General features: G+C 39.3%; 1 protein-coding gene across 7 annotated transcripts in view; it reads right to left on the bottom strand.

The window, feature by feature from the left end:
* The window catches only part of MCF2L (MCF.2 cell line derived transforming sequence like), a 107,603-nt gene that overhangs the window by 59,512 nt on the left and 27,692 nt on the right, over positions 1-20,399 (bottom strand). Inside the window, exon 1 of one of the 7 annotated variants that reach the window (XM_087726356.1) lies at positions 6,935-7,792. The exons of the other annotated variants lie outside the window; for them this stretch is intronic. Coding sequence (XP_087582482.1) covers positions 6,935-7,085 — 151 coding nt within the window. The 5' untranslated portion in view covers positions 7,086-7,792. Of the gene's footprint in view, positions 1-6,934; positions 7,793-20,399 lie in introns of those variants that run through there. 7 annotated transcript variants of the gene reach the window in all.

Raw genomic sequence — 20,399 nt, 5'->3', positions numbered from 1 at the left:
CTCTGTATATTACCATTCAGATGTTCAAAACAGCAGAAATGGCTTAAAGGCAATGTACTTGAAAACCATCAAAAAATTACATAATGTGCATGTCTGCAAAATGATTCCCATTCTTTAGTCACCAGAGAGTTTTTTTTTAAAGTGCCACTTTGAATTATTCATCTTGTCAAGGTTGCAGCCGTCACAGAGACGACTTTCTGGGTTGTATTTTTCAAAATTCCTCTTAGTGACACTGCACTGTCACAGGTTTGAAGTGGGTTTTTTAAAATCCTAATACACCTATCCATTCTTCAAGTACAGATCTGCATAGAATTGTAATATTTGGGGGTTCTTTTTAACATTTACCTTATGGATATAAATATGGCAGACAGCCATATGAAATTCTATCTCACTTCCATTTCTTTACTATTATATTTGTATGTTTTATTGGTTCTCATCTCACTTGCCATCAGTTTCATCTTGGGGAGAAATCCTAATTAATGGCAAAAATCACTGGTTAAAATTATTTTTAAGTGGATATTATAGTTGATTTTTATGTGTTTACTGAAATGGTTTAGAGCTGCCCAAGTCACAGTAGTAACTCTTATGTCTCTAGTTAAAAGCAGTTAGTACTGTGTTAGCAGAAGGCATTACTACTTATTTACATTTTGAATTCATGATCTAACTTTTGAGCATTGAAGACTGCTGACAAGACAGTCCTCCTACAATATGAGGGCCTGAGGGTAGAACTACCTGAGGGAAGAACAAGAAACAATGGGTGGAAACTATTCAAGGAGACAAGCAACTTAGAACTGAGGAGAAATTTCCTGACAGAACAATTAATCAGTGGAACAACTTGCCTCCAGAAGTTGTGAATGCCCCAACATTGGAAGTTTTTAAGAATATGTTGGATAACCATTTGTCTGAAAAGGGTTTCCTGCCTAGGCTGGGGGTTGGACAAGAAGACCTCCAAAGTCCCTTCCAACTCTGTTATTCTATTCTATTCTACTCTACTCTACTCTAATCTGATGCTGTCCCCTAATTTTAAAGAATGAGTAATTTCCAATTTAATCAATGGACTTTATTTCTTGGTGGGGCCTTACACATGGTAACCCCAGCCATGTTCAGGATGGTACAATGGTTGTAAGCGTGAATAAAGGTTGTAATCACTTTTTATGAAGCCATCATAGTTAAATGAATGGTTGTAAATTGAAGGCTACCTTTCCATTTCTTCTACTGAAATAACAGCATAACCCATCTTCACACAAGTAGGATTTATTTTACTCCTGAATGAATTGTGTTCCTTTAAAATAATAATTTGCATCCCCCCCACTCCCTAAATCTTAATTCATTTTCAGTAGTTATTTTGTCACTGTTCCACTCGTCACATCAATGTATGCAATAAAGAACAATTCCCTCTCCTTCAAAGTCTGAAAATGTTGCTTGAAGAAGGAACTGCAGCCACAACTAGAGAATGTGATGTGGAGGAGTGTGGATGACTGGACACATTTCTTCTTCCTTAAGATCTTTTCGATTACTCTGTGTCTACAAGAAATAGTTATGTCACAATACAACCTTTCAGAGAATTCTTCCTTCAACCTCTCACTCAATATACATTTGCAATGAATGTCCAAATTGTTCCAAAATAGCCTTTTAAGCCAAACAGGTGCTTAAAGTGACCTTACCTTGAGCTCTCAAGTGTTTCCCACATATTTCAGTACCCTCAGATGTATTGATTTGAGCTCCCACAATCAAGTTGCAGAAAGGTAACCTAAGTCACATAACATAAACTGTAGCTTGAATTCTCTAACCTGGATATCAAAACAGAAATTATGTACTTACCAGAAATCATAGAAATTAGGCGAGAGCAATGATAGGAAAAGAAATAATAACTTTCCATTTCTTCTACTGAAATAACAGCATAACCCATCTTCACACAAGTAGGATTTATTTTACTCCTGAATGAATTGTGTTCCTTTAAAATAATAATCTATGTAGAGCAATTTGTAATTGCCCGTCATCCTTAAATTACTCTTAGCAATAAAAGTTATCTAAATAACTTTAAGCAGGATGTTTATTTAAACCAGGTAGACCTACTTTACTAACCACACCTTGAAAGTATTCTTCTGATCTAAAATTAACTACAAGAATAGGCATATATCTTAGTTTTATTTATTTCTTTAGTTTTGATAGAGAGCACAATATTTATAAACTAAAAGATTTTTATTGCAATAAAGAACATCTAAAAAAAGATCAGACAGATAAACAAAGAGGTGATAAGTTACTATGATTCTTTTGGTATCAACTCAATTTTTTCCCCAACAATAGCAATATTATAGCTTTAGCAATATGGTGTTATATCATTTTTCAGAATGTAATACTTAACTTAGAACAACCAAAAGTGATAACCTTAAAAAATGTATAGGATAATACCAAATCTCAAGCTTAAAAATAAGGAACTCATCTAATTTTAGCAGATAAAATAATAATTGTCCAATATTGAAAAACTCTAGATTTTTGAGGAACTTTTGAGAAACAACTGAAATGTGCATTAAGAAAACTACTTAAATTGCTATGTCAGATGAAAATTACAAAGCTTAAATAATAAGGCATCAGAATCAGGAATCACAATTTTATAAAATTTGAATGTATTTTATGGATTATCTCAATAACAATAGACTATAATATGGTAATATTTATATATATGATAAATCTGTACATGTGTGTTTTAATAGATTAATATTGGAAGTATAAAGCATCCATTTCTGAGGTGCAGCATGAACTTCTAACATCTTTCCACTGCCACATGCACACCTCATGATAAAAACATAAAAGTGCATGTGACACTAAAAATGTCCATGTGTCACTATATAACTAAATAACCTGAAAGTTTAGAGTGTATTTGAAACTATACTTTCCCTTCACCAGAACTTCCTTGTGTAGTTGCCTGACTCTGGGTGTGAACCAGTGGACTAGATGGGGAAGGAGTCTGTCCCAAGAGGCACTACTTGCTATGTTCTAAAAATACCTGACTTCACATTCCAGAACATAATTTGTACATAGGAGAAAAGGTGTTAGGGAAGGCGAGAAACATATAAATACTTGAGAGGATATATTAGTCCTGGTTCTTAATAAATTTTGCAAATCCAATCCCCGGGGGCATGTCTTGGGAGTATTGTTCATGTTTTACTATCTATTGTTCCTCTGTTATTTACTTGTTACATTTATATCCTTTCTTTCTTTCACATCCAAATGGCATACGGAGTATTTCCAATTTTTTTCTCCACACAGCAAACTTTTGAGGAAGTTTGAACTTTCTGTGTGTGTGTGTGTTTGTGTTTGTCTGTCTGTCTGACTAATTGACTGAGAAAGCCTAGTTTAAGTTGCTCAATGAGCTTTCACTGTTTTCCCAGTAGCTGATATTGGTTTTCTGTCAGTTTTATTTTTTTATTTTCTTTTTAATCCTTTTAATTATGATGCACTTCGTTTTTACTATACTGTGTACACTGCGCTGTAGCAATCACAGCAGTAACAGCAGAACCAGCCTTTTCTTATGCCTTTTTGTATCTTATTAAGCTGATACGAATACTTTCTTCTTGGTTTTTAAGAAAGGTTTCATATATTATTTTTAGTCCAGATGATGACAATGCAGTAAAGGAAGATTTTGACTCTGCTAAATTTAGGCCAGACATTTTAGCCTAAAGGGAGAACAGCAGTGAACAGTTAAGGCATGCTTTAGTCTTGTAGAATCTACTTTGCTTTCATTAAACTCCTGGGATCCATCAACAAGCAAAAAAGAAGAATTTAGAGATTTCTCCATTGAGGAAACCAGTGCAATCAGTAGAAAGAGGAAGGAAGCCTATTTTTTCTTGGTTCTTGATCATTCAAATTCTATACCAGAGATTTCTGTGGAATTGTCTGAAAAAGGCTTGAGGCTAGCAGGGAAGACTTGCTGTGCAAGAATAGTGCCTGTAAGTGCAACACATGATTCTTACATCCTTTAAAAACCACCCTAAGCTGAGAAAGTTGCACCATAAGAAAGACTAAGCACAAAGAATTGAGGCCTTTGAACTTTGGTGCTGGAGAAGATTCCTGCAAGTCCCTTGGACTGCAAGGCGAACAAACCTGTCAGTCCTAGAGGAGATAAACCCTGACTGCTCTTTAGAAGGCCTGATGCTGAAGATGAAACTCAAATACTTTGGCCACCTAATGAGAAGGAAGGAGGAGAGCCTAATGCTGGGAAAGATTGAGGGCAAAAGAAGAAGGGGACGACAGACAATGAGGTGGATGGATGGAGTCACTGAAGCAGTAGGTGTGAGTTTAAATGGACTCCAGACGATGGTAGAGGACAGGAAGGCCAGGAGGAATGTTGTCCATGGGGTCGCGATGGATGGACATGACTTCTCAACTAACAGAGAATTCTGGAAAAACTCAATGTAAAGCACAGTTCTTTCATATAAAAATTTACAAGGATGTCAGAAAAAGGCACAGCAGTTGGGGTCCATATATTTGTACATAATTTCAACCATAACCTTAAAACCCATGTTCTGAATGATTATCATATATTGATATTAAAGTATTAAGAAAATTAATCAGTTTTACCTCCAAATTTAGCATCAACAGAAAACCTCTTAAAAAACATTTTTGACATATTGGCATTTTAAAGATGAATGCTGCTAAGGGTAGCATTCTCTAATTATGAATTTTAAGATCTTTTTCTAGAATATTTGGTTTGTCTTCTTATACCCTCACATTGGATAAAGAAATATGCTTTGAGTAATAATTCAAAGTAAATATGGCTATGCATTTTATTATTGTTATATTTATTATATCACTGTTAGTAAATCCATACTTCACTTCTACATTTTATCTATTACCTAGTCAAGAGGTATGTCATTTTAAACACAAATATTAATAGGCTTATAAGTGTACTATAAGGTTAAAACATGTCATTAAGAAGTTAAGAAAGTCCATTTGAGGGGACTTCTAGGCAAAGAATAGCGAACTAGACCTCTCCAAAGGTGCATGCATGCTGCTGCAGCCAAAACTGACTGGTGGCAAGCACAATCTAATGGAACATCTCTGGATGAAGAGCGATCACCCACTTGTGGTCCAGGGAGCTGCTCCTTGCAAGGAGACTGCAAGATTTCAGGCAACCCATGTCATTGAGTGCTGGGAGACAAAGGAAGCCATTGAGTTCTCAACTCAGTGGAGCCTCTAAGAATATTGGATTCATCCAATGTCACGTTCACATTTATAATAATTTTGAAGTTAAAAACTACTTGGTGAGTAAAACTTCAATCCAAAATAGAGGCAAAATTGACCAGCAAAGAGAATGTAGAGTATAAAATAAATGAAAAAAGCGAATAAGAATTTAAGTTAAAAAAAACTATAAGCAAATTAATAAACTAGATAAATTTGTAACCCAAAGGTGCTTTCTTTCAAAGAAGGCTAACAACCACATAACTGCAAGGAATATAAATCATCCATTCATTCACCACTATTCAGTCAGAGCAGAAGAAGCTTCTTGGATGAGAAGCAAAATGTCTTCTAGTAAAACAAGGAAGTCCCATTGCCTTTTGAAAGAATCACCTTTGGGACAACCATGTCCTGAAGAATCTCCATAGACATTTAACAATGCACTTTGGGACAAACACCCTTCAAAAGGTGGAGGAATATGAAAGGATTTCCAGAAAAAAAATGCAGACTACAGGATTCAAATAACTCTGAGGGCACAGATAGATCCCCAAGTGGCCTCAATAACTCCCAGAAAGAGGCTAACAATCACATGACTGCAAGGAATATAAATCCTTCCATTTGTCACCATTCTTCACCCTTCTTGGATGAGAAGTGAAACGTCTTCTAGCAAAACACCAGTCCAATTGCTTTTTGAAAGAAAACATCTTTGGAATATTTTTTTTCTATTGCTTTTCATTTCTCTTTTTTCTTTTTACATTGTATTTCTTATCTACTTTTATCTCTTTTAATATAATAGTTTTTTAAATAATAATAATAATAATAGAATTTCTACTTCATGTCCCCTATGGCCTTTCCCTACTGATCAATATATGAAGTGGTAATGCCAAATAACTGGGGCCTGACTTTAATTGCAGAGCCAAAAGGATGAAAAACCAGGTTAGAAGGCTGATAAGGTTTATTACAGCTGTGCATGTGTGTATGTATGCAAACAAACAAATAAGAAAAAACAAACATTATGAAGAAAAGAAATCCACTAGAGAACCTAGCCTAGAAGATAACGTGGATCATTTTTGGACCAGAGCTACCTCAGTCAGCACGATGGGAAGCATATAAATTTAGTAACTAAATAAATAATTTCAAACTCTAAAGCTTCTTTTCTGTAAACTCTACAACTAGAATTAAATTATTGAGTCATATTCTTGGCAGTTTTATTAACGTAAGTCTTTAAAACAATGAAATACTAAAAGTTAGTTATTGTGTATCTCAAGACACACTTACTAACAGTTAATTTAGAAACTCTGAGGATGTCAACTTAGTTGATGCTAAATCCATTTCTAAATTATCTTTGGTCAGCGTAAGACAGGCATATCAGAACAGAAAATAAAAACATTGAAAATGGTGTAGTATAGTATATTAGTCAAAAGAATGACATCAAATGAAAACCATTGTACTAAGGTATGCAAGACCACTGTGTTCCAAAGAGAATGAAGTTATGATTATCGATTAGTTTAGGTAGAAGAAAATGATGTTGCTTAATGACCCAGTAGTGTACTATTATAACAATTGATGTACATACCTTTTCCAATAAATTAAGAGCAGATTTTAAAGCATATTTAATATTGGTGCAATAAATATGGAGAAAATTGAGGGGGAAGAAAAATAGAGACAAATATCATAAGAATGAACATTATAAAACAAACATTACACTTTTACAGATAGTAGTTACATGCTAAAAATAATTTGGGCCAGTTCTCACCCGACCAGGTGTGGGAAGCATAATTTCTTCCATTTCTTTTTGTAAGAGATCGCTGAATTGTTGAGGTAACCCTTTGGCGTAAATGACTGACTCTGCGAAGCATCTGGTGATGATTTTCTTGTCCATCTCTTGAATATCCATGCTGCGACATGGTGTTGTCACATTAATTTTTAACGTTTCCTAGAATGAAAACCTATACAGTATTTCTCTTGAAGCTTTGAGTGCAGTTGGTACTCCGATGCTACTTAAAAGTGAGTCTTTTTAAAATTATCAAACACTGAAACATTACAAGAATAAAGTTAAATCACATTTAAGAACAGCAGTAAGTTTCTTGAAGACTTCCTGTATACTTCACTGAGCAAATTTCAAAGCACATTCAATTTCTTGATGCACAAAATATTTCACTCTTTCCCTTACAGCCAGTCCTTCAAATCCGAAGAAACTAGACATACACTTGATCCAGAAGTGTTTTTAATTAGAATCTTTGACTGTAGTTGCATCCAAGTGTATGGTCTTTCTCTTTACCGTGTATCTTTTCATAGCATTCTCATCTGTTTTTCATTTCTAATTGCACAGGAATATCTTTTGAATTTCCAAGCAAGAAATATCCATACAGGTCTTCTTCAAATATTCAAAAATCAACATTTAATGAAGCAGACATCTTTTATTTGAAAACTAAGAGTTATAAATCCTAGATCTGGCTGTCAAGAATGTTGTTTTCTGTCAAGGTTGTTTCTAGGCTGCTGATTTCAACAAGGCAGACAAACCCACCAATGTTCAAATTCAAGGTTTATGCATTCATCACATAAAAAGCATTATATGTTCTTCAGCCTATTCAATACAAATGATGTTGCTTCTGGGCTCTTCAAAGCTAAAATTGATTTTTCATCAAAGCGTTGAGAACGGAAAAGAACAACTCCCAGAAAAAACTCTACTTTAATAAACAACTTGCAATGGGAAGGAAGGGAGGGGATACAGACCACTGTTCTGCAGGATTTGTTCTCATCTTATTTAACACAGGAGAGAGGAAACTGCTTGCATTGCTTTCCTTGGCAGTAATTCCTTTCCATGAAAGATATTTAACTGGGGGTGCAATCAGAAAGCCAACACTTTCCCATAATAGCATACCAACATCTGCAAACACTGTGAAATATAACAGCTAATCTACACCACATGAGACTTAAGAGTTGAGTATTATCTTATGTGAAAATGCATATGGCGCATTGTTGTTACTTTTCTAACAAATGTATATATATTATATTATAAATGTGTGTGTGTGTGTATAAATATAAATATAATTGGAAGTTGTATCATTCTTCAATTGGTACTACAATAAATATTAATTTAGTTTTCACTAAATTTTTCATGATATGACTATTTTCTTTTACAGTAGAACTTTAAAGTTGCTTTTTAAAATATTCCCATATTGCATGTTATAACAATGGTTTTGAAAAGCATAATTTATGGTCTAGGTACAGTGAATATAGAAAGCCTGCACACCCGGGAATGTCAGGTTTTTCAGATGTAAAAGAAATCAAAGATAAATCGATTCAGATTTTTTCCATCGTTAATATAAGATATAAGCTGTGCATATAATTGAGAGCAAACAAATCTTTCAGAGGAAAAAAAATTAAAATGAAAACTTTATGATAAAATGGTTGCCTAAGTGTGCCCACCCTTAAACTAATATTCTGTTGAAGTGCCTTTTGATTTTATGACAGCATTCAGTCTTTTGGTGTAGGAGCCTATCAGCATAGCGCATCTTGCCTTGGGAATCTTTGCCCACTCTTCCTTGTGAAAGCGCTTCAAATCTGTCAGACTGTGAGAGCATCTCCTATACACAACCCTCCAACTTTTCAATTGGATTCAGGTCCAGGCTATAACTAGGATATTCAAAACTATGGTTTTCATCTGGTGAAGCCATTGCTTTGTTGATGTGGAGTTCATTTGTCATGTTGAAAAATGAAATTTCTCTTCATCTTCAGCATTTAAGCAGAGCCCTGAAGACTTTGTGCCAAAATTGACATTTAGAACTGTTCATAATTCCCTCTACCTTGGTTAAAGTGCCAATTCCTCAAAGCATAATGCTGCCATCACCATGCTTCCCTGTGGGTATGGTGTACTTTTGGTGAATCTGCACTGTTGTTTTTCCACCAAGCATGCTTTTTGGAATGATGGCCAAGAAGTTCACCCATGGTCTCATCAGAGAACAACACATTTTTCCACATGCTTTTGTCAAACTTGATCTAGGTGTTTGCAAAATTTGTTTTGGATGTTTTCCTTTTTACGAAAAGGCTTCCATCTTGTCACCCCACGCCATAGTCCCACACATGAAGAATATGAAAGACTGTAGTCACATGTAGTACATAGCCAATACTTGTCAGAATATCCTACAACTCCTTTAGTGTTGCTTTGGACCTCTTGGCAGCGTCTTGCATCCGTTTTCTTCTTGTTTTTTTCATCAATTTTGGAGGGACATCCAGTTCTTGGTAATGTCACTATTGTGCCATATTTTTTCCATGATGACTCTCTTCAATCTGTGTGCCATAATATTTACAATGCCTTGGAAATTGTTTTGTACTTGCATCCTGGCTGATACCTTCCAAGAATGAGATCCCTTCAATGCTTTGCAGACCATGGATTTTGCTGTCAGAGGCAACTGAGTAAATGTCAGAAAAATCCTACTAGAACAGCTGAATTTTATACGAGCTTGATCAGAGTCACTTTAATTGACTGCAGGTATGTACTGACTAGTATTTAACTCCAGTTTGAATGTGATTGGTTAATTCTAACATAGCCACAGCCCTATTTATAAGAGTGTGTGTACACTTGTGCAATCACAATATTGTACATTTTTATTATCCACCTTACATATAAAGACAAAGACAAATCAAACAATATGAAAAAATGAGTTCCTGGAAGCAGTACCAGTATAGATGATTGGTAATAATTAAGAGTACTATAATGAGTGTATGTGTTGTACCCTTTCTATCACATCAAAATTTAAAAATTGATTTTAAAAATGCATACCACAATAGGTGCCATCCCAAGACTCTAGCACCCTGATGGTGAACTTATGGCACACATGCCAGAAGTGGCATGCAGAGCCATCTCTCCAGGCATGCCAGCTGTCGCCTGTTGGTCTTCCAAGTTCCGGCGCGCACATGCATGCTGGCCAGCTATTCTTCGCGTGTGCATGCATGCCAAAAACTGGAAGATCAGCTAACCATTGCTGTAGAACTGTTCTTCTGGTTTCGGGCGCTCCTGCACATGCATGCCAGGGAACTGTTCTTTTGATTTCCGGTGCTTTCCCATGTGCTCCCATTTTGGCACTTGGTGCCGAAAAGGTTCACCAACACTGCTCTAGAGCACAGATGTCAAACTTGATCATATCAAGTGACATCATGCAACATATCGTGTTTTTTGCCTTTGCGGAGCCGGGGTGGGCATGGCCTGCTCATGATGCATCCAACCTCATGGGCCACAGTTTGACACCCCTGCTCTAGAGGCCAATTTTTTTTATCATTTTATTCATTTGGTTTGAAATATTTTTTCCTAATTTATAGCAATTATAGCAATTAGATTTATATACCGCTTCATAGGGCTTTCAGCCCTCTCTAAGCGGTTTACAGAGTCAGCATATTGCCCCCAACAATCCGGGTCCTCATTTTACCCACCTCGGAAGGATGGAAGGCTGAGTCAACCCTGAGCCGGTGAGATTTGAACAGCCGAACTGCAGAACTGCAGTCAGCTGAAGTAGCCTGCAGTGCTACATTTAACCACTGCGCCACCTCGGCTCTTCTTTGAAAGTCTGCTATACTGAGCAGAGTCACAAGAATAGGAAACTTACTTAGGCCTCATAGAGTAAATATTTACTTACTATATGTTTAAATGAGACTCTTATAATTCAATATAAGCTTGCAAAATATTTTAAGTGAGCAAAATATTTTAAATGCTATGGCTGAGCATAGCAATAAAAATGGGTGGGCATTCCAACTGCATGGTTTTGACCTTTGGCACCATCTAGACTGCCATCTTGATCTTTTTGATCCCCCACATGTGGGTACCATGACTGAGTAGGGGAACTTTCCCTTTCAAAAATCTCAGAATCATCCCTGGAGCCACTCTAGAAAGCAGCAGCAGAGGTGGTATTCAGTTGGTTTTCTCCAGTTTGGGCAAACTGTTAGCGGTGGCTGTGAGAGGCTCTGCCTATCCGGATGTAACGAGCAAGCATTGCGCATGCGTAGAAGGTGGTGTGCATGTGCAGATGAGGCACATGCGAGTGAGGCGTGCATACACTTACATTTGCAAACCAGTAGGGAAGATAAGTGAATCCTACCTCTGAGCAGCAGTAAAATTGAAGATAAGCAAAACTCAAGATATTACATCCCTCCCTCTCTCCAAGATGGCTATTAGTTAAGTTTAACATAGGTAACAAAACTTAAAGATCTCCAAGTACTCCAGTAGGATGTATTCACAGTCACTGGGGGGAAGGAATGCTAAATATTTGGTAACTCATTTTTACGAATTTGTGAGTTTGTGGATACAAATACATCTGTCACAGAAATCATAATTTGTAAGAAAAAGGATACTGCTCCTATTTCTTCTGAATACTAATCTGCCAGGTTCAATCAGATTTCTCCAGTCTCCATAACAACCCACAATTAATTAGCACCTTCAAAGAGAGCAAGGACTTAACAGTATTAATTGGACGTTCTGAACAAATACCACCTGCTCTTCTCTCTCCCCTGTGCAAAGATGAAACGAACTGCGTTGGAGAACAAACAAACAAGGCATTGAAAATCTGAGCTCTGCTCAAATAAGATTTCTTGGCCTTTTGACAAGCCTGACAATTCCAATGAAATATAGTCATACTTTTTTCATATTTTTTGGAAGATAGTTGGATGAAAAGCTAGCATGGCAGAAAAGTCAAGATTTTTCTTTCTTTTTTTTTTCATTTTCATTTTCATTTTATTTGTATGCCGCCCTTTTCCCTGAAAGGGACTCAGGGCGGCTCACAACTCAAAAGGAGGGAAAAAAACAAACAAAGTTACAAAAAACATAGAAACCATACATAGTTAAAAAAAAACACAACAATCATACCATTCGAAGTGGGGCAGCGAGTCTTTAGCCCCAGGCCTGTCGGAACAGCCAGGTTTTAAGGGCTATGCGGAAGGCCTGGAGGGTGGTGAGGGTACGAATCTCCACGGGGAGTTCGTTCCAGAGGGTCATAGCAGCCACAGAGAAGGCCCTCCTCCGGGTAGTCGCCAGTCGACACTGGCCGGCTGATGGAATTCGGAGGAGGCCTAGTCTGTGGGATCTAATTGGTCTAGTGGAGGTAATTGGCAGTAGGCGGTCTCTCAAGTACCCAGATCCAATACTATGAAGGGCTTTGTAGGTGACAACTAGCACCTTGAAGCGTACCCGGAGATCAACAGGCAGCCAGTGCAGCTCGCGGAGGATAGGTGTTACGTGGGTGAACCGAGGCGCACCCACGATCGCTCGCGCAGCTGCATTCTGGACAAGCTGAAGTCGCTGAATACTCTTCAAGGGCAGCCCCATGTAGAGCACGTTGCAGTATTCCAGTCTGGAGGTCACAAGGGCATGAGTGACTGTTGTGAGAGCCTCCCGGTTCAGGTAGGGACGCAACTGGTGCACCAGGCGAACCTGGGCAAATGCCCCCCTGGTCACAGCTGACAAATGGTGTTCAAAAGTCAGCTGTGGGTCCAGGAGGACTCCCAAGTTGCGGACCCTATCTGAGGGGCATACTATTTGACCCCCCAGCCTGAGAGGTGGAACACTTGGCCAATTAGTAGGAGGGAAGCACAGCAGCCACTCGGTCTTATCTGGATTGAGTACAAGCTTGTTAACCCCCATCCAGTCCCTAACAGCCTCGAGGCCCTGGCACATCACGTCCATCGCTTCATTGAGTTGGCACGGGGCGGACAGATACAGCTGTGTATCGTCCGCATACTGGTGGTATTTTATCCCGTGCTGTCGAATGATCTCACCCAGCGGTTTCATGTAGATATTAAAGAAGAGGGGGGACAGGACCGAACCCTGCGGCACCCCATACGTTAGGGGCCTAGGGGTCGATCTCTGCCCTCCGACCAACACCGACTGCGACCTGTCCGAGAGGTAAGAGGAGAACCACCGTAAAACAGTGCCTCCCACCCCCACCTCCCACAGTCGTCGCAGAAGGATACCATGGTCGATGGTATCGAAAGCCGCCGAGAGGTCAAGAAGTACCAGGATGGAGGCATGACCTCCATCCCTGGCTCTCCAGAGATCATCGATCAATGCGACCAAAGCGGTTTCCGTGCTGTAGCCAGGCCTGAAACCCGACTGGAAGGGATCTAGATAACTGGTTTCCTCCAAGGACCGCTGGAGCTGAAAGGCCACCACCTTCTCAACAACCTTCCCCACAAAGGGGAGGTTGGAGACTGGACGATAGTTGTTTAGGACGGCTGGATCCAAAGATGGTTTCTTCAGGAGGGGTCTCGCCTTTAATGCGGGGGGGAAAGACTCCCTCCCGAAGGGAGGCGGTAACAACCGCCTGGATCCAGTCCCGTGTCACCTCCCTGCTGTTAACAACCAGCCAGGAGGGGCACGGGTCCAGTACACATGTGGAGGCACTTACAGCTCTCATGGCCTTGTCCACGTCCTCAGGGGTAACAGCTTGAAAATCAATCCAGTGATGTCCTACCAGATTATCCCTTGGTGCCTCAACTGGTTCTGCGGGATTGGAGTCCAGGTCCACCCGAAACCGAGCAACTTTATCCGCGAGGAATTGGACGTAGTCCTCAGCTCTGCCCTGCAAAGGATCGCTCATATCCCTCCTATTTAGGAGGGAACGGGTTATCCTGAACAAGGCGGCTGGGCGCAACTCAGCGGAAGCAATCAGAGAGGCAATGTGTGTTCTTTTTGACGTCCTAATTGCCCGGATGTAGACTCTGATGCTGGATGTTAAAAGTGCTCAGTCCGACTCGGACTTGCTGGATCTCCATCGGTGCTCTAGGCGTCTCTTTCGGCGCTTCATCTCCCGGAGTTCCTCAGTAAACCAAGGGCCCCTCCTGGATCCACTGCCTTGGATCGGCCGTAAAGGCACAATCCAGTTAAGAGCCTCTGTCGCTGCTGAATTCCAAGCAGCAACCAGAGTCTCCGCCGGACTGCGGGCGAGAGTATCAGGAATAACCCCAAGCTCCGCCTGAAAACCCGACGGGTCCATAAGTCGCCTGGGGCGGAACCACCTGGTCGGTTCCTCCTCCCTACAGTGGGGGTTTGGTCTCCAAAAGTCAAGCCTCAGTAGGTAGTGGTCCGACCATGACAGGGGCAAGATCCCACTACCCCTCAGATGAAGGTCACAACTCCACTGCTCCGAGAGAAATACGAGGTCGAGCATGTGACCCGCCGAGTGAGTTGGGCCCTGGATTACTTGGGTCAAGCCCATGGCTGTCATGGAAGCCATGAACTCATGCGCTCCATCAGAGTGTTCACCGAGCGAAGGCAAATTGAAATCCCCCAGAACCATAAGCCTGGGGAACTCAATTGCCAGCTCGGCTACCGACTCGAGGAGCGAGGGGAGGGCTGCTGCAACGCTGTTGGGAGGCAGGTACGTTAACAGCAAGCCCACTTGACCCTTGAGGTCCAACTTCACCAGCAGGGACTCAAACCCGGCAAGCTCCGGAGCAGGGATCCTACGAGGTACTAGAGACTCTCGGATAACAATGGCCACACCCCCACCCCTTCTCTGGGCTCGCGGCTGATGAAGCACCTGAAAACCCTCTGGGCACATCTCTACGAGGGGGACTCCTCCCTCCGGGCCCAGCCAGGTTTCAGTAATACATGCCAGGTCTGCCCTCTCGTCTAAAATTAAGTCCCGAACGAGGGGAGCCTTATGAACTACAGACCTGGCATTTAGCGACAGCAGCCTGAGACCAGGGTCCTGATTACTCGCGCCATCTGGCCTTGGAGTGGGACTCATAGGGCCGGAAGGAGGGATCTCTATAACGTAGCGAGCCCTCCTTCCCCGGTAATGGCCAGCCCTAAAGTCCCCACCATATCTGCCCCTCCCTGTTAAGACCGTAATGCTCCGGCCCACTCCCGTGTCCGTAGTCCCTCCACCCACCCCCATAGCCCCCGCATTTCCCGACAGGCCCTTTGAATCAGTCATCCTAAGATTGGAGTAGGCCCAGATCCCCCCAACACTTCTGCGAAGCACTCAGTGTGGGGGAACCCGGTTCCCATCCCAATCTCACTTACACACCCAAACACTCACTCACTCACTCACACCCCCACAAGAATCTGACAAACTCCATGCTAAACCAGGATTAAGCTTTTACCTACTTTACAGGATTGCTACTGTGGGAATGATTCCCATGAAAGCTGCCATGGGTTCTTGGAAGAAGGTTGGGACATAAAGTAATAGATAAAATGCCTGCAATAAGATGGAATGTTACCTGAACATACACACACATAAATAATTAGCATTATTGCTGAATGGAATGGTTGAGCTATAATAGCAAATCACAACTAAATATTAAAAATGTAAATGTCAGTGAGATGCTAGTGTCTGATCCAGACTATTCCACCTGTGCTTGGTACAAGTGAAGTACAGCTTTTAAAACTCAAATGTTAAGTAGAAACCATAGTTTATTCAAAATCATAGTTTTCCATCTCTTTATCTCATGCTACTTATTTTAAATATTTACATAACCACCCATCTTATGTACCATAATCCCAGATGGCTTACAAATAATGCAGTGCACAGAAGTTATTTCAAGTACTTTTTAAAAAATAACACAAACATTCTATGTATTAAGTTATTTTTCCAGAACTTCAAAATGCCCAGAATCTTACAATTTTTCAGTGATTTCACCTTACAATTTCTACAAGGATGTAAAGATCATACAAAAAGGTCAAGTTTCTGAGCACTTAGACACGATATAAATGTAATACAATCCCCAACATTTTATTAGGATTTAGTTTAAACAAAATTAAATTTGGGGGATACTATATCCAGTTTTGTAAGAGTCAATGACTACGTTGTTTCTCACGGAGCATTAACTACAAACATATCCCAATCACTAACAGAACAGACAGTCCTGTATAGTTGGCATTCTATTTTCCTGAAAATAAGACCTTCCCAGATAGTAAGCCCAATCAGGGTTTTGAGCACATGCAATGAAATAAGCCTTCACTGAAAATATTGCAACACAGCAGCAGCCATGAGGTAACCATGCTCGCCACCTCCTGCACCTCAAAAATAATAAGACCTCCCCCAAAATAAGGCCAAACGCTTATTTTTGGGGTCAAATAAGACCCTGTCTTATTTTCGGGGAAACGTGGTATATGAATTTCCAAATAGGCATAGTTACTTTAAATATTTGAAGGCAGGTGATACATTCATGTTCCCACATCCTTTGAAACCAAATCAAATCTGAAGAACTGCAATGCCCTAATCTGTAGTTCTAAAGACAGACCTTCCTATACTAATCATTTTAGACTAATCATTTTATCTAGATTGGTAAAGGGACTAGGGGTATTCCTGTTGGTGCATTTGTTAGTCTTAGCTTCCTAGGAATTGCTGGATTTGGACCCTGAAAAGGGAATCTAGACTATTCTCCTTGTGACAGCCAATGTAGACTTTAAGTCCCGGCCCTTAGCCAAGGTGGCGCAGTGGTTAAAAGCAGCACTGCAGGCTACTGCTAGATCAGCAGGTCAGCGGTTCAAATCTCACCGGCTCAGGGTTGACTCAGCCTTCCATCCTTCCGAGGTGGGTAAAATGAGGACCCAGATTGTTGGGGGCAATATGCTGACTCTCTGTAAACCGCTTAGAGAGGCCTGAAAGGCCTATGAAGCGGTATATAAGTCTACTGCTATTGCTATTGCTATTGCTTAGCGGGGTATGTGTGTGTACATATGTGGTGGAGGGAGGGACCAGGTAGATAATGTACTATATAAAGAGGAAGTAAAATTCTTACTGCAGTTTCTACTGAGTGCAAAGGGACCTCAAGACAGACCTGTGTAGGAAGCAAGATGATTTTTGACTCCAAATCCAAGGAGGTCTTAAACATCCTAAATTGTCTGTCTGTCTCTGTCTGTCTGTCTGTCTGTCTGTCTGTCTGTCTGTCTGTCTATCTGTCTATCTATCTATCTATCTATCTATCTATCTATCTATCTATCTATCTATCTATCTATCTATCTATCTATCTATCTATCTATCTCCTAGAAGTATTTCTACATTCATCAGGTTTTTTCCATGGTCTTTTGCCTAGACCAGTGGTCCCAATGTGGGGCACATGCCCCACAGGGGGACAATTTGATTTTTAATGGGGGCAATTTGAACCTTGTTTAAATCAAGTTAATGGCCTTTTAGGTATCCTCTGTGTGAATAGAGTTCACTTTTTGAGTAAAGTAATAATTATATGTCACGGGGTGGGGGGTGAGAGATACAAGGATTTTAGAAAGGCTTAGTGGAGCATAGCCAAAAAAACGGTTAGGATCTACTGGTCTAGACATAAAGAGAATATCTATGGAGACCTTTTCTTTGACTGTGAGGGCAGGTTTCCTCTATTGTAACCATACTCATGTAAGAAGGGATTAGAATTGTTCTTCTGTTGTCATAAATTTCCAATTCTGCCACACATTTAATCTATCTCCTCAAAGTGAAAATCATATTCCATAAATATAATGTTCAGAGTAAAATTAATATTTTAAAATGCCCTCTGATGCTATTACTATATTCAGGTTTTGCATGTAGGTGAACATAAAATCTTTAACCTGTGGAGATCCTGAGTCATATTTCACTAGTAGTGTACAAATTATACCTAACAGGTGTTTGTCATTATGAGTAAAAAGTTTTCAAATACAATTACTTCTCTCAATATTGTTTCTGCAATTCCGTTGATGCTATACTACAACTTATTTGGAAATATTGAAATGATCCTAGTGGAATAGATTATTGTGAGACGAGACACTGTTAACAATGAAATCTTGCAAATAATTGACTTTCCACTGAGCAAATTTATTAGTGTTTGCATCTTCATCTTTTTCAGAGTAACAAAACATAAAAACAAAGTCCAACATAAGACAAAGGATAGTATATTTTCAGACACCACTTTTTAAACATCAATTCTCTTTTAAAAAATTATCCAAGATGTTCAAATCAAGACAGTAATATTTTATTTATTTCTTGTCTTTCATCAAGGAATTCAGGGCATTGTACACCCTCCTCCATTTTTTTCCTCACAACTAGTGGGGTAGATTAAACCAAAAAGACTGATTGATTGCAAGTCACCCAATAAATGTCCAGAGCTGAGAAAAGTCTTAAAAAGTTCTGAAGATCCTGGCAGTTTGTCTAGGCTTTAGGAACATGCAGTTAGGCAAGCTCTGTTGGTGTTAGTGATATGGTTTGTTTCAAGTATTATTGTGATGGTTGCAATCTTTGTATGCCACCCAGAGTCACTACTGTGAAATGAACAGTTCTATAAAAAAATTAGCAAATCAACAAACTTGGGCCTGCCTAGACTTAATCCAGCATTGGCATAGTATAAAAGATATGCCATTCTTTAGGAAGAGAAAATGTGATTGGTCTAGGGATACCTGATGGGTTTTAGGATCTGTGCATGGCCATCCTGTTTCAAGTCCAAAGTAGCATATAGATTTCAACTTAAATCAAGCAGACTTAATTCCAAATACAAGTACCTAGAATTTAAGGCCAATTGCACATACTTAGCCCAACCTTTTCATGATAAATTGACCTCACTTTTGCAAAAATTATTACTTACTACAGTAATTTATAACAATTACATTTTGGAAACATAAATACATTCTATTGAAACAAAATTATGTTTAATCATTGAAATTGGATGAAATATTCTTCAGCATACATAACCTCTACAACATTAGTTTGCAGCAGCTTTCCGGCAGTGGCTTTTCTTAATATCTTTCTCACATGTTATGACTGAGCCAATTTGGAATTAGCACATTATACCTTTGTCTCCAAGATGCTTGCAGGCCCCATAACTGGCAGGGTTTGGGCAGCTGAGCCAATCCCATTTCAGTTGCTGCTCCAAAGGGAATGCCATGAAGACACCGTTACAGTATTTCTATTGGAACTGTAGGATCTTACAAGCAGGGATTCTCATCTCCTAGGTTTTCCTCCTAAGTGTTCTAGCACTATGTTGCTACCCTCCCCTCAGTAATTAGGGGAAATGGTTTTGCAATCATCATAGAAGCACTTGTTTTGCTTCCTTATTGTGAAAGCCAATACAGCAAAGGAAATTATGAGACTGGAAGGTGGGGTGCAGAATGAAGAGCTAAACTTCTCAATCCCCCATTGGTCAGCAAGAATAGAGAAGAACAGCAAAGCCAATGCAATGTGGAAATGTCATAAATAAAAATCAACCACTGTTGCCTTTGACTATGCCCTTTGATTTGGAACAGAATACTTGCATTCCTGGAATACAATGGCTTCTACTAAAACTCATATGAATTACCTTTGTCATCTAACATCTTATTGAACTAATGGTGGGGAGGCATAAAAATAACATTTCACAAAATGTTTGTGGTTAATGACCACAATTGAAGTTATTACAAAGTGTTTATTGAATCAATTTGACAATGCAGTGCTTGCAACAGGCAGAGCAAAATTGGTGTTTCCAGGTACAGTGAATTCTTACACATCTAGGGAATTCCATCAAATATTTCCAATGTTTCTAGATAGAAATTGATGAGCTGATTAGCAAGAGGAGAAATACAAGTAACCAATGCCTTGCTTTAAGGGTTGGTTTTGGAAATTCTAGATACTGTAAATTTTCTCCATAGCTCTTCAAAAATGTTTAATTATTTTATTCATGATTTTAATGTTGTTCTTCCATTGAATAAACGGAACTAGGAGTAGCTAACAGCCCAAACACCCTGGTATAGCAAATAAATACAAATTATGAATTTACTAGTCTACTGTGCAAGTATTGTACATACCACCCATTTTAAAAAGTATTCCATCTATTGAACAAAAATATAAAGAACCATCAGAATTTGGCAGAAAAATATATATGTAATAAAGAATGGCAAATAACAGGGCTTTTATATACATTTATTGAGCTATGAATTGAGGGATAAGGGAGTATCACCAGATTTCTGCAAGAAATTATAATAGTGGTACTTTCTCATACATACAACAGGAAGTAAGACATTAGAGCAAGAATATCTATAGAATGCATAACCTTGTTACTGGATTATACTTTTTCCCGGGCTGCCATCAAATACATTACATTAAAATGAATACTGCATACAGAGGCACATGCATCTGAATATTCATCCTTGTGCTGCCCTCTTACAGAAGATTAGAAAAATCAGCTAGCAAAGTGAGATCTTTAAATTTCAGCTCAGTGATGAACTTGACAAGTTCACAGCTAGATGTTAAGTCTTCATTGTATTTTTTACTGCATATAATCTATAG

The sequence above is a fragment of the Thamnophis sirtalis genome, unplaced genomic scaffold (genome assembly GCF_051295495.1).
Source record: "Thamnophis sirtalis isolate CommonGarterSnake01/CBP01778 unplaced genomic scaffold, rThaSir2_p1.2 scaffold_12, whole genome shotgun sequence".
Taxonomy (NCBI): domain Eukaryota; kingdom Metazoa; phylum Chordata; class Lepidosauria; order Squamata; family Natricidae; genus Thamnophis; species Thamnophis sirtalis.
Note: the sequence above shows the minus strand (reverse complement) of the source record. Positions and strands in the feature narration are given on the sequence as shown.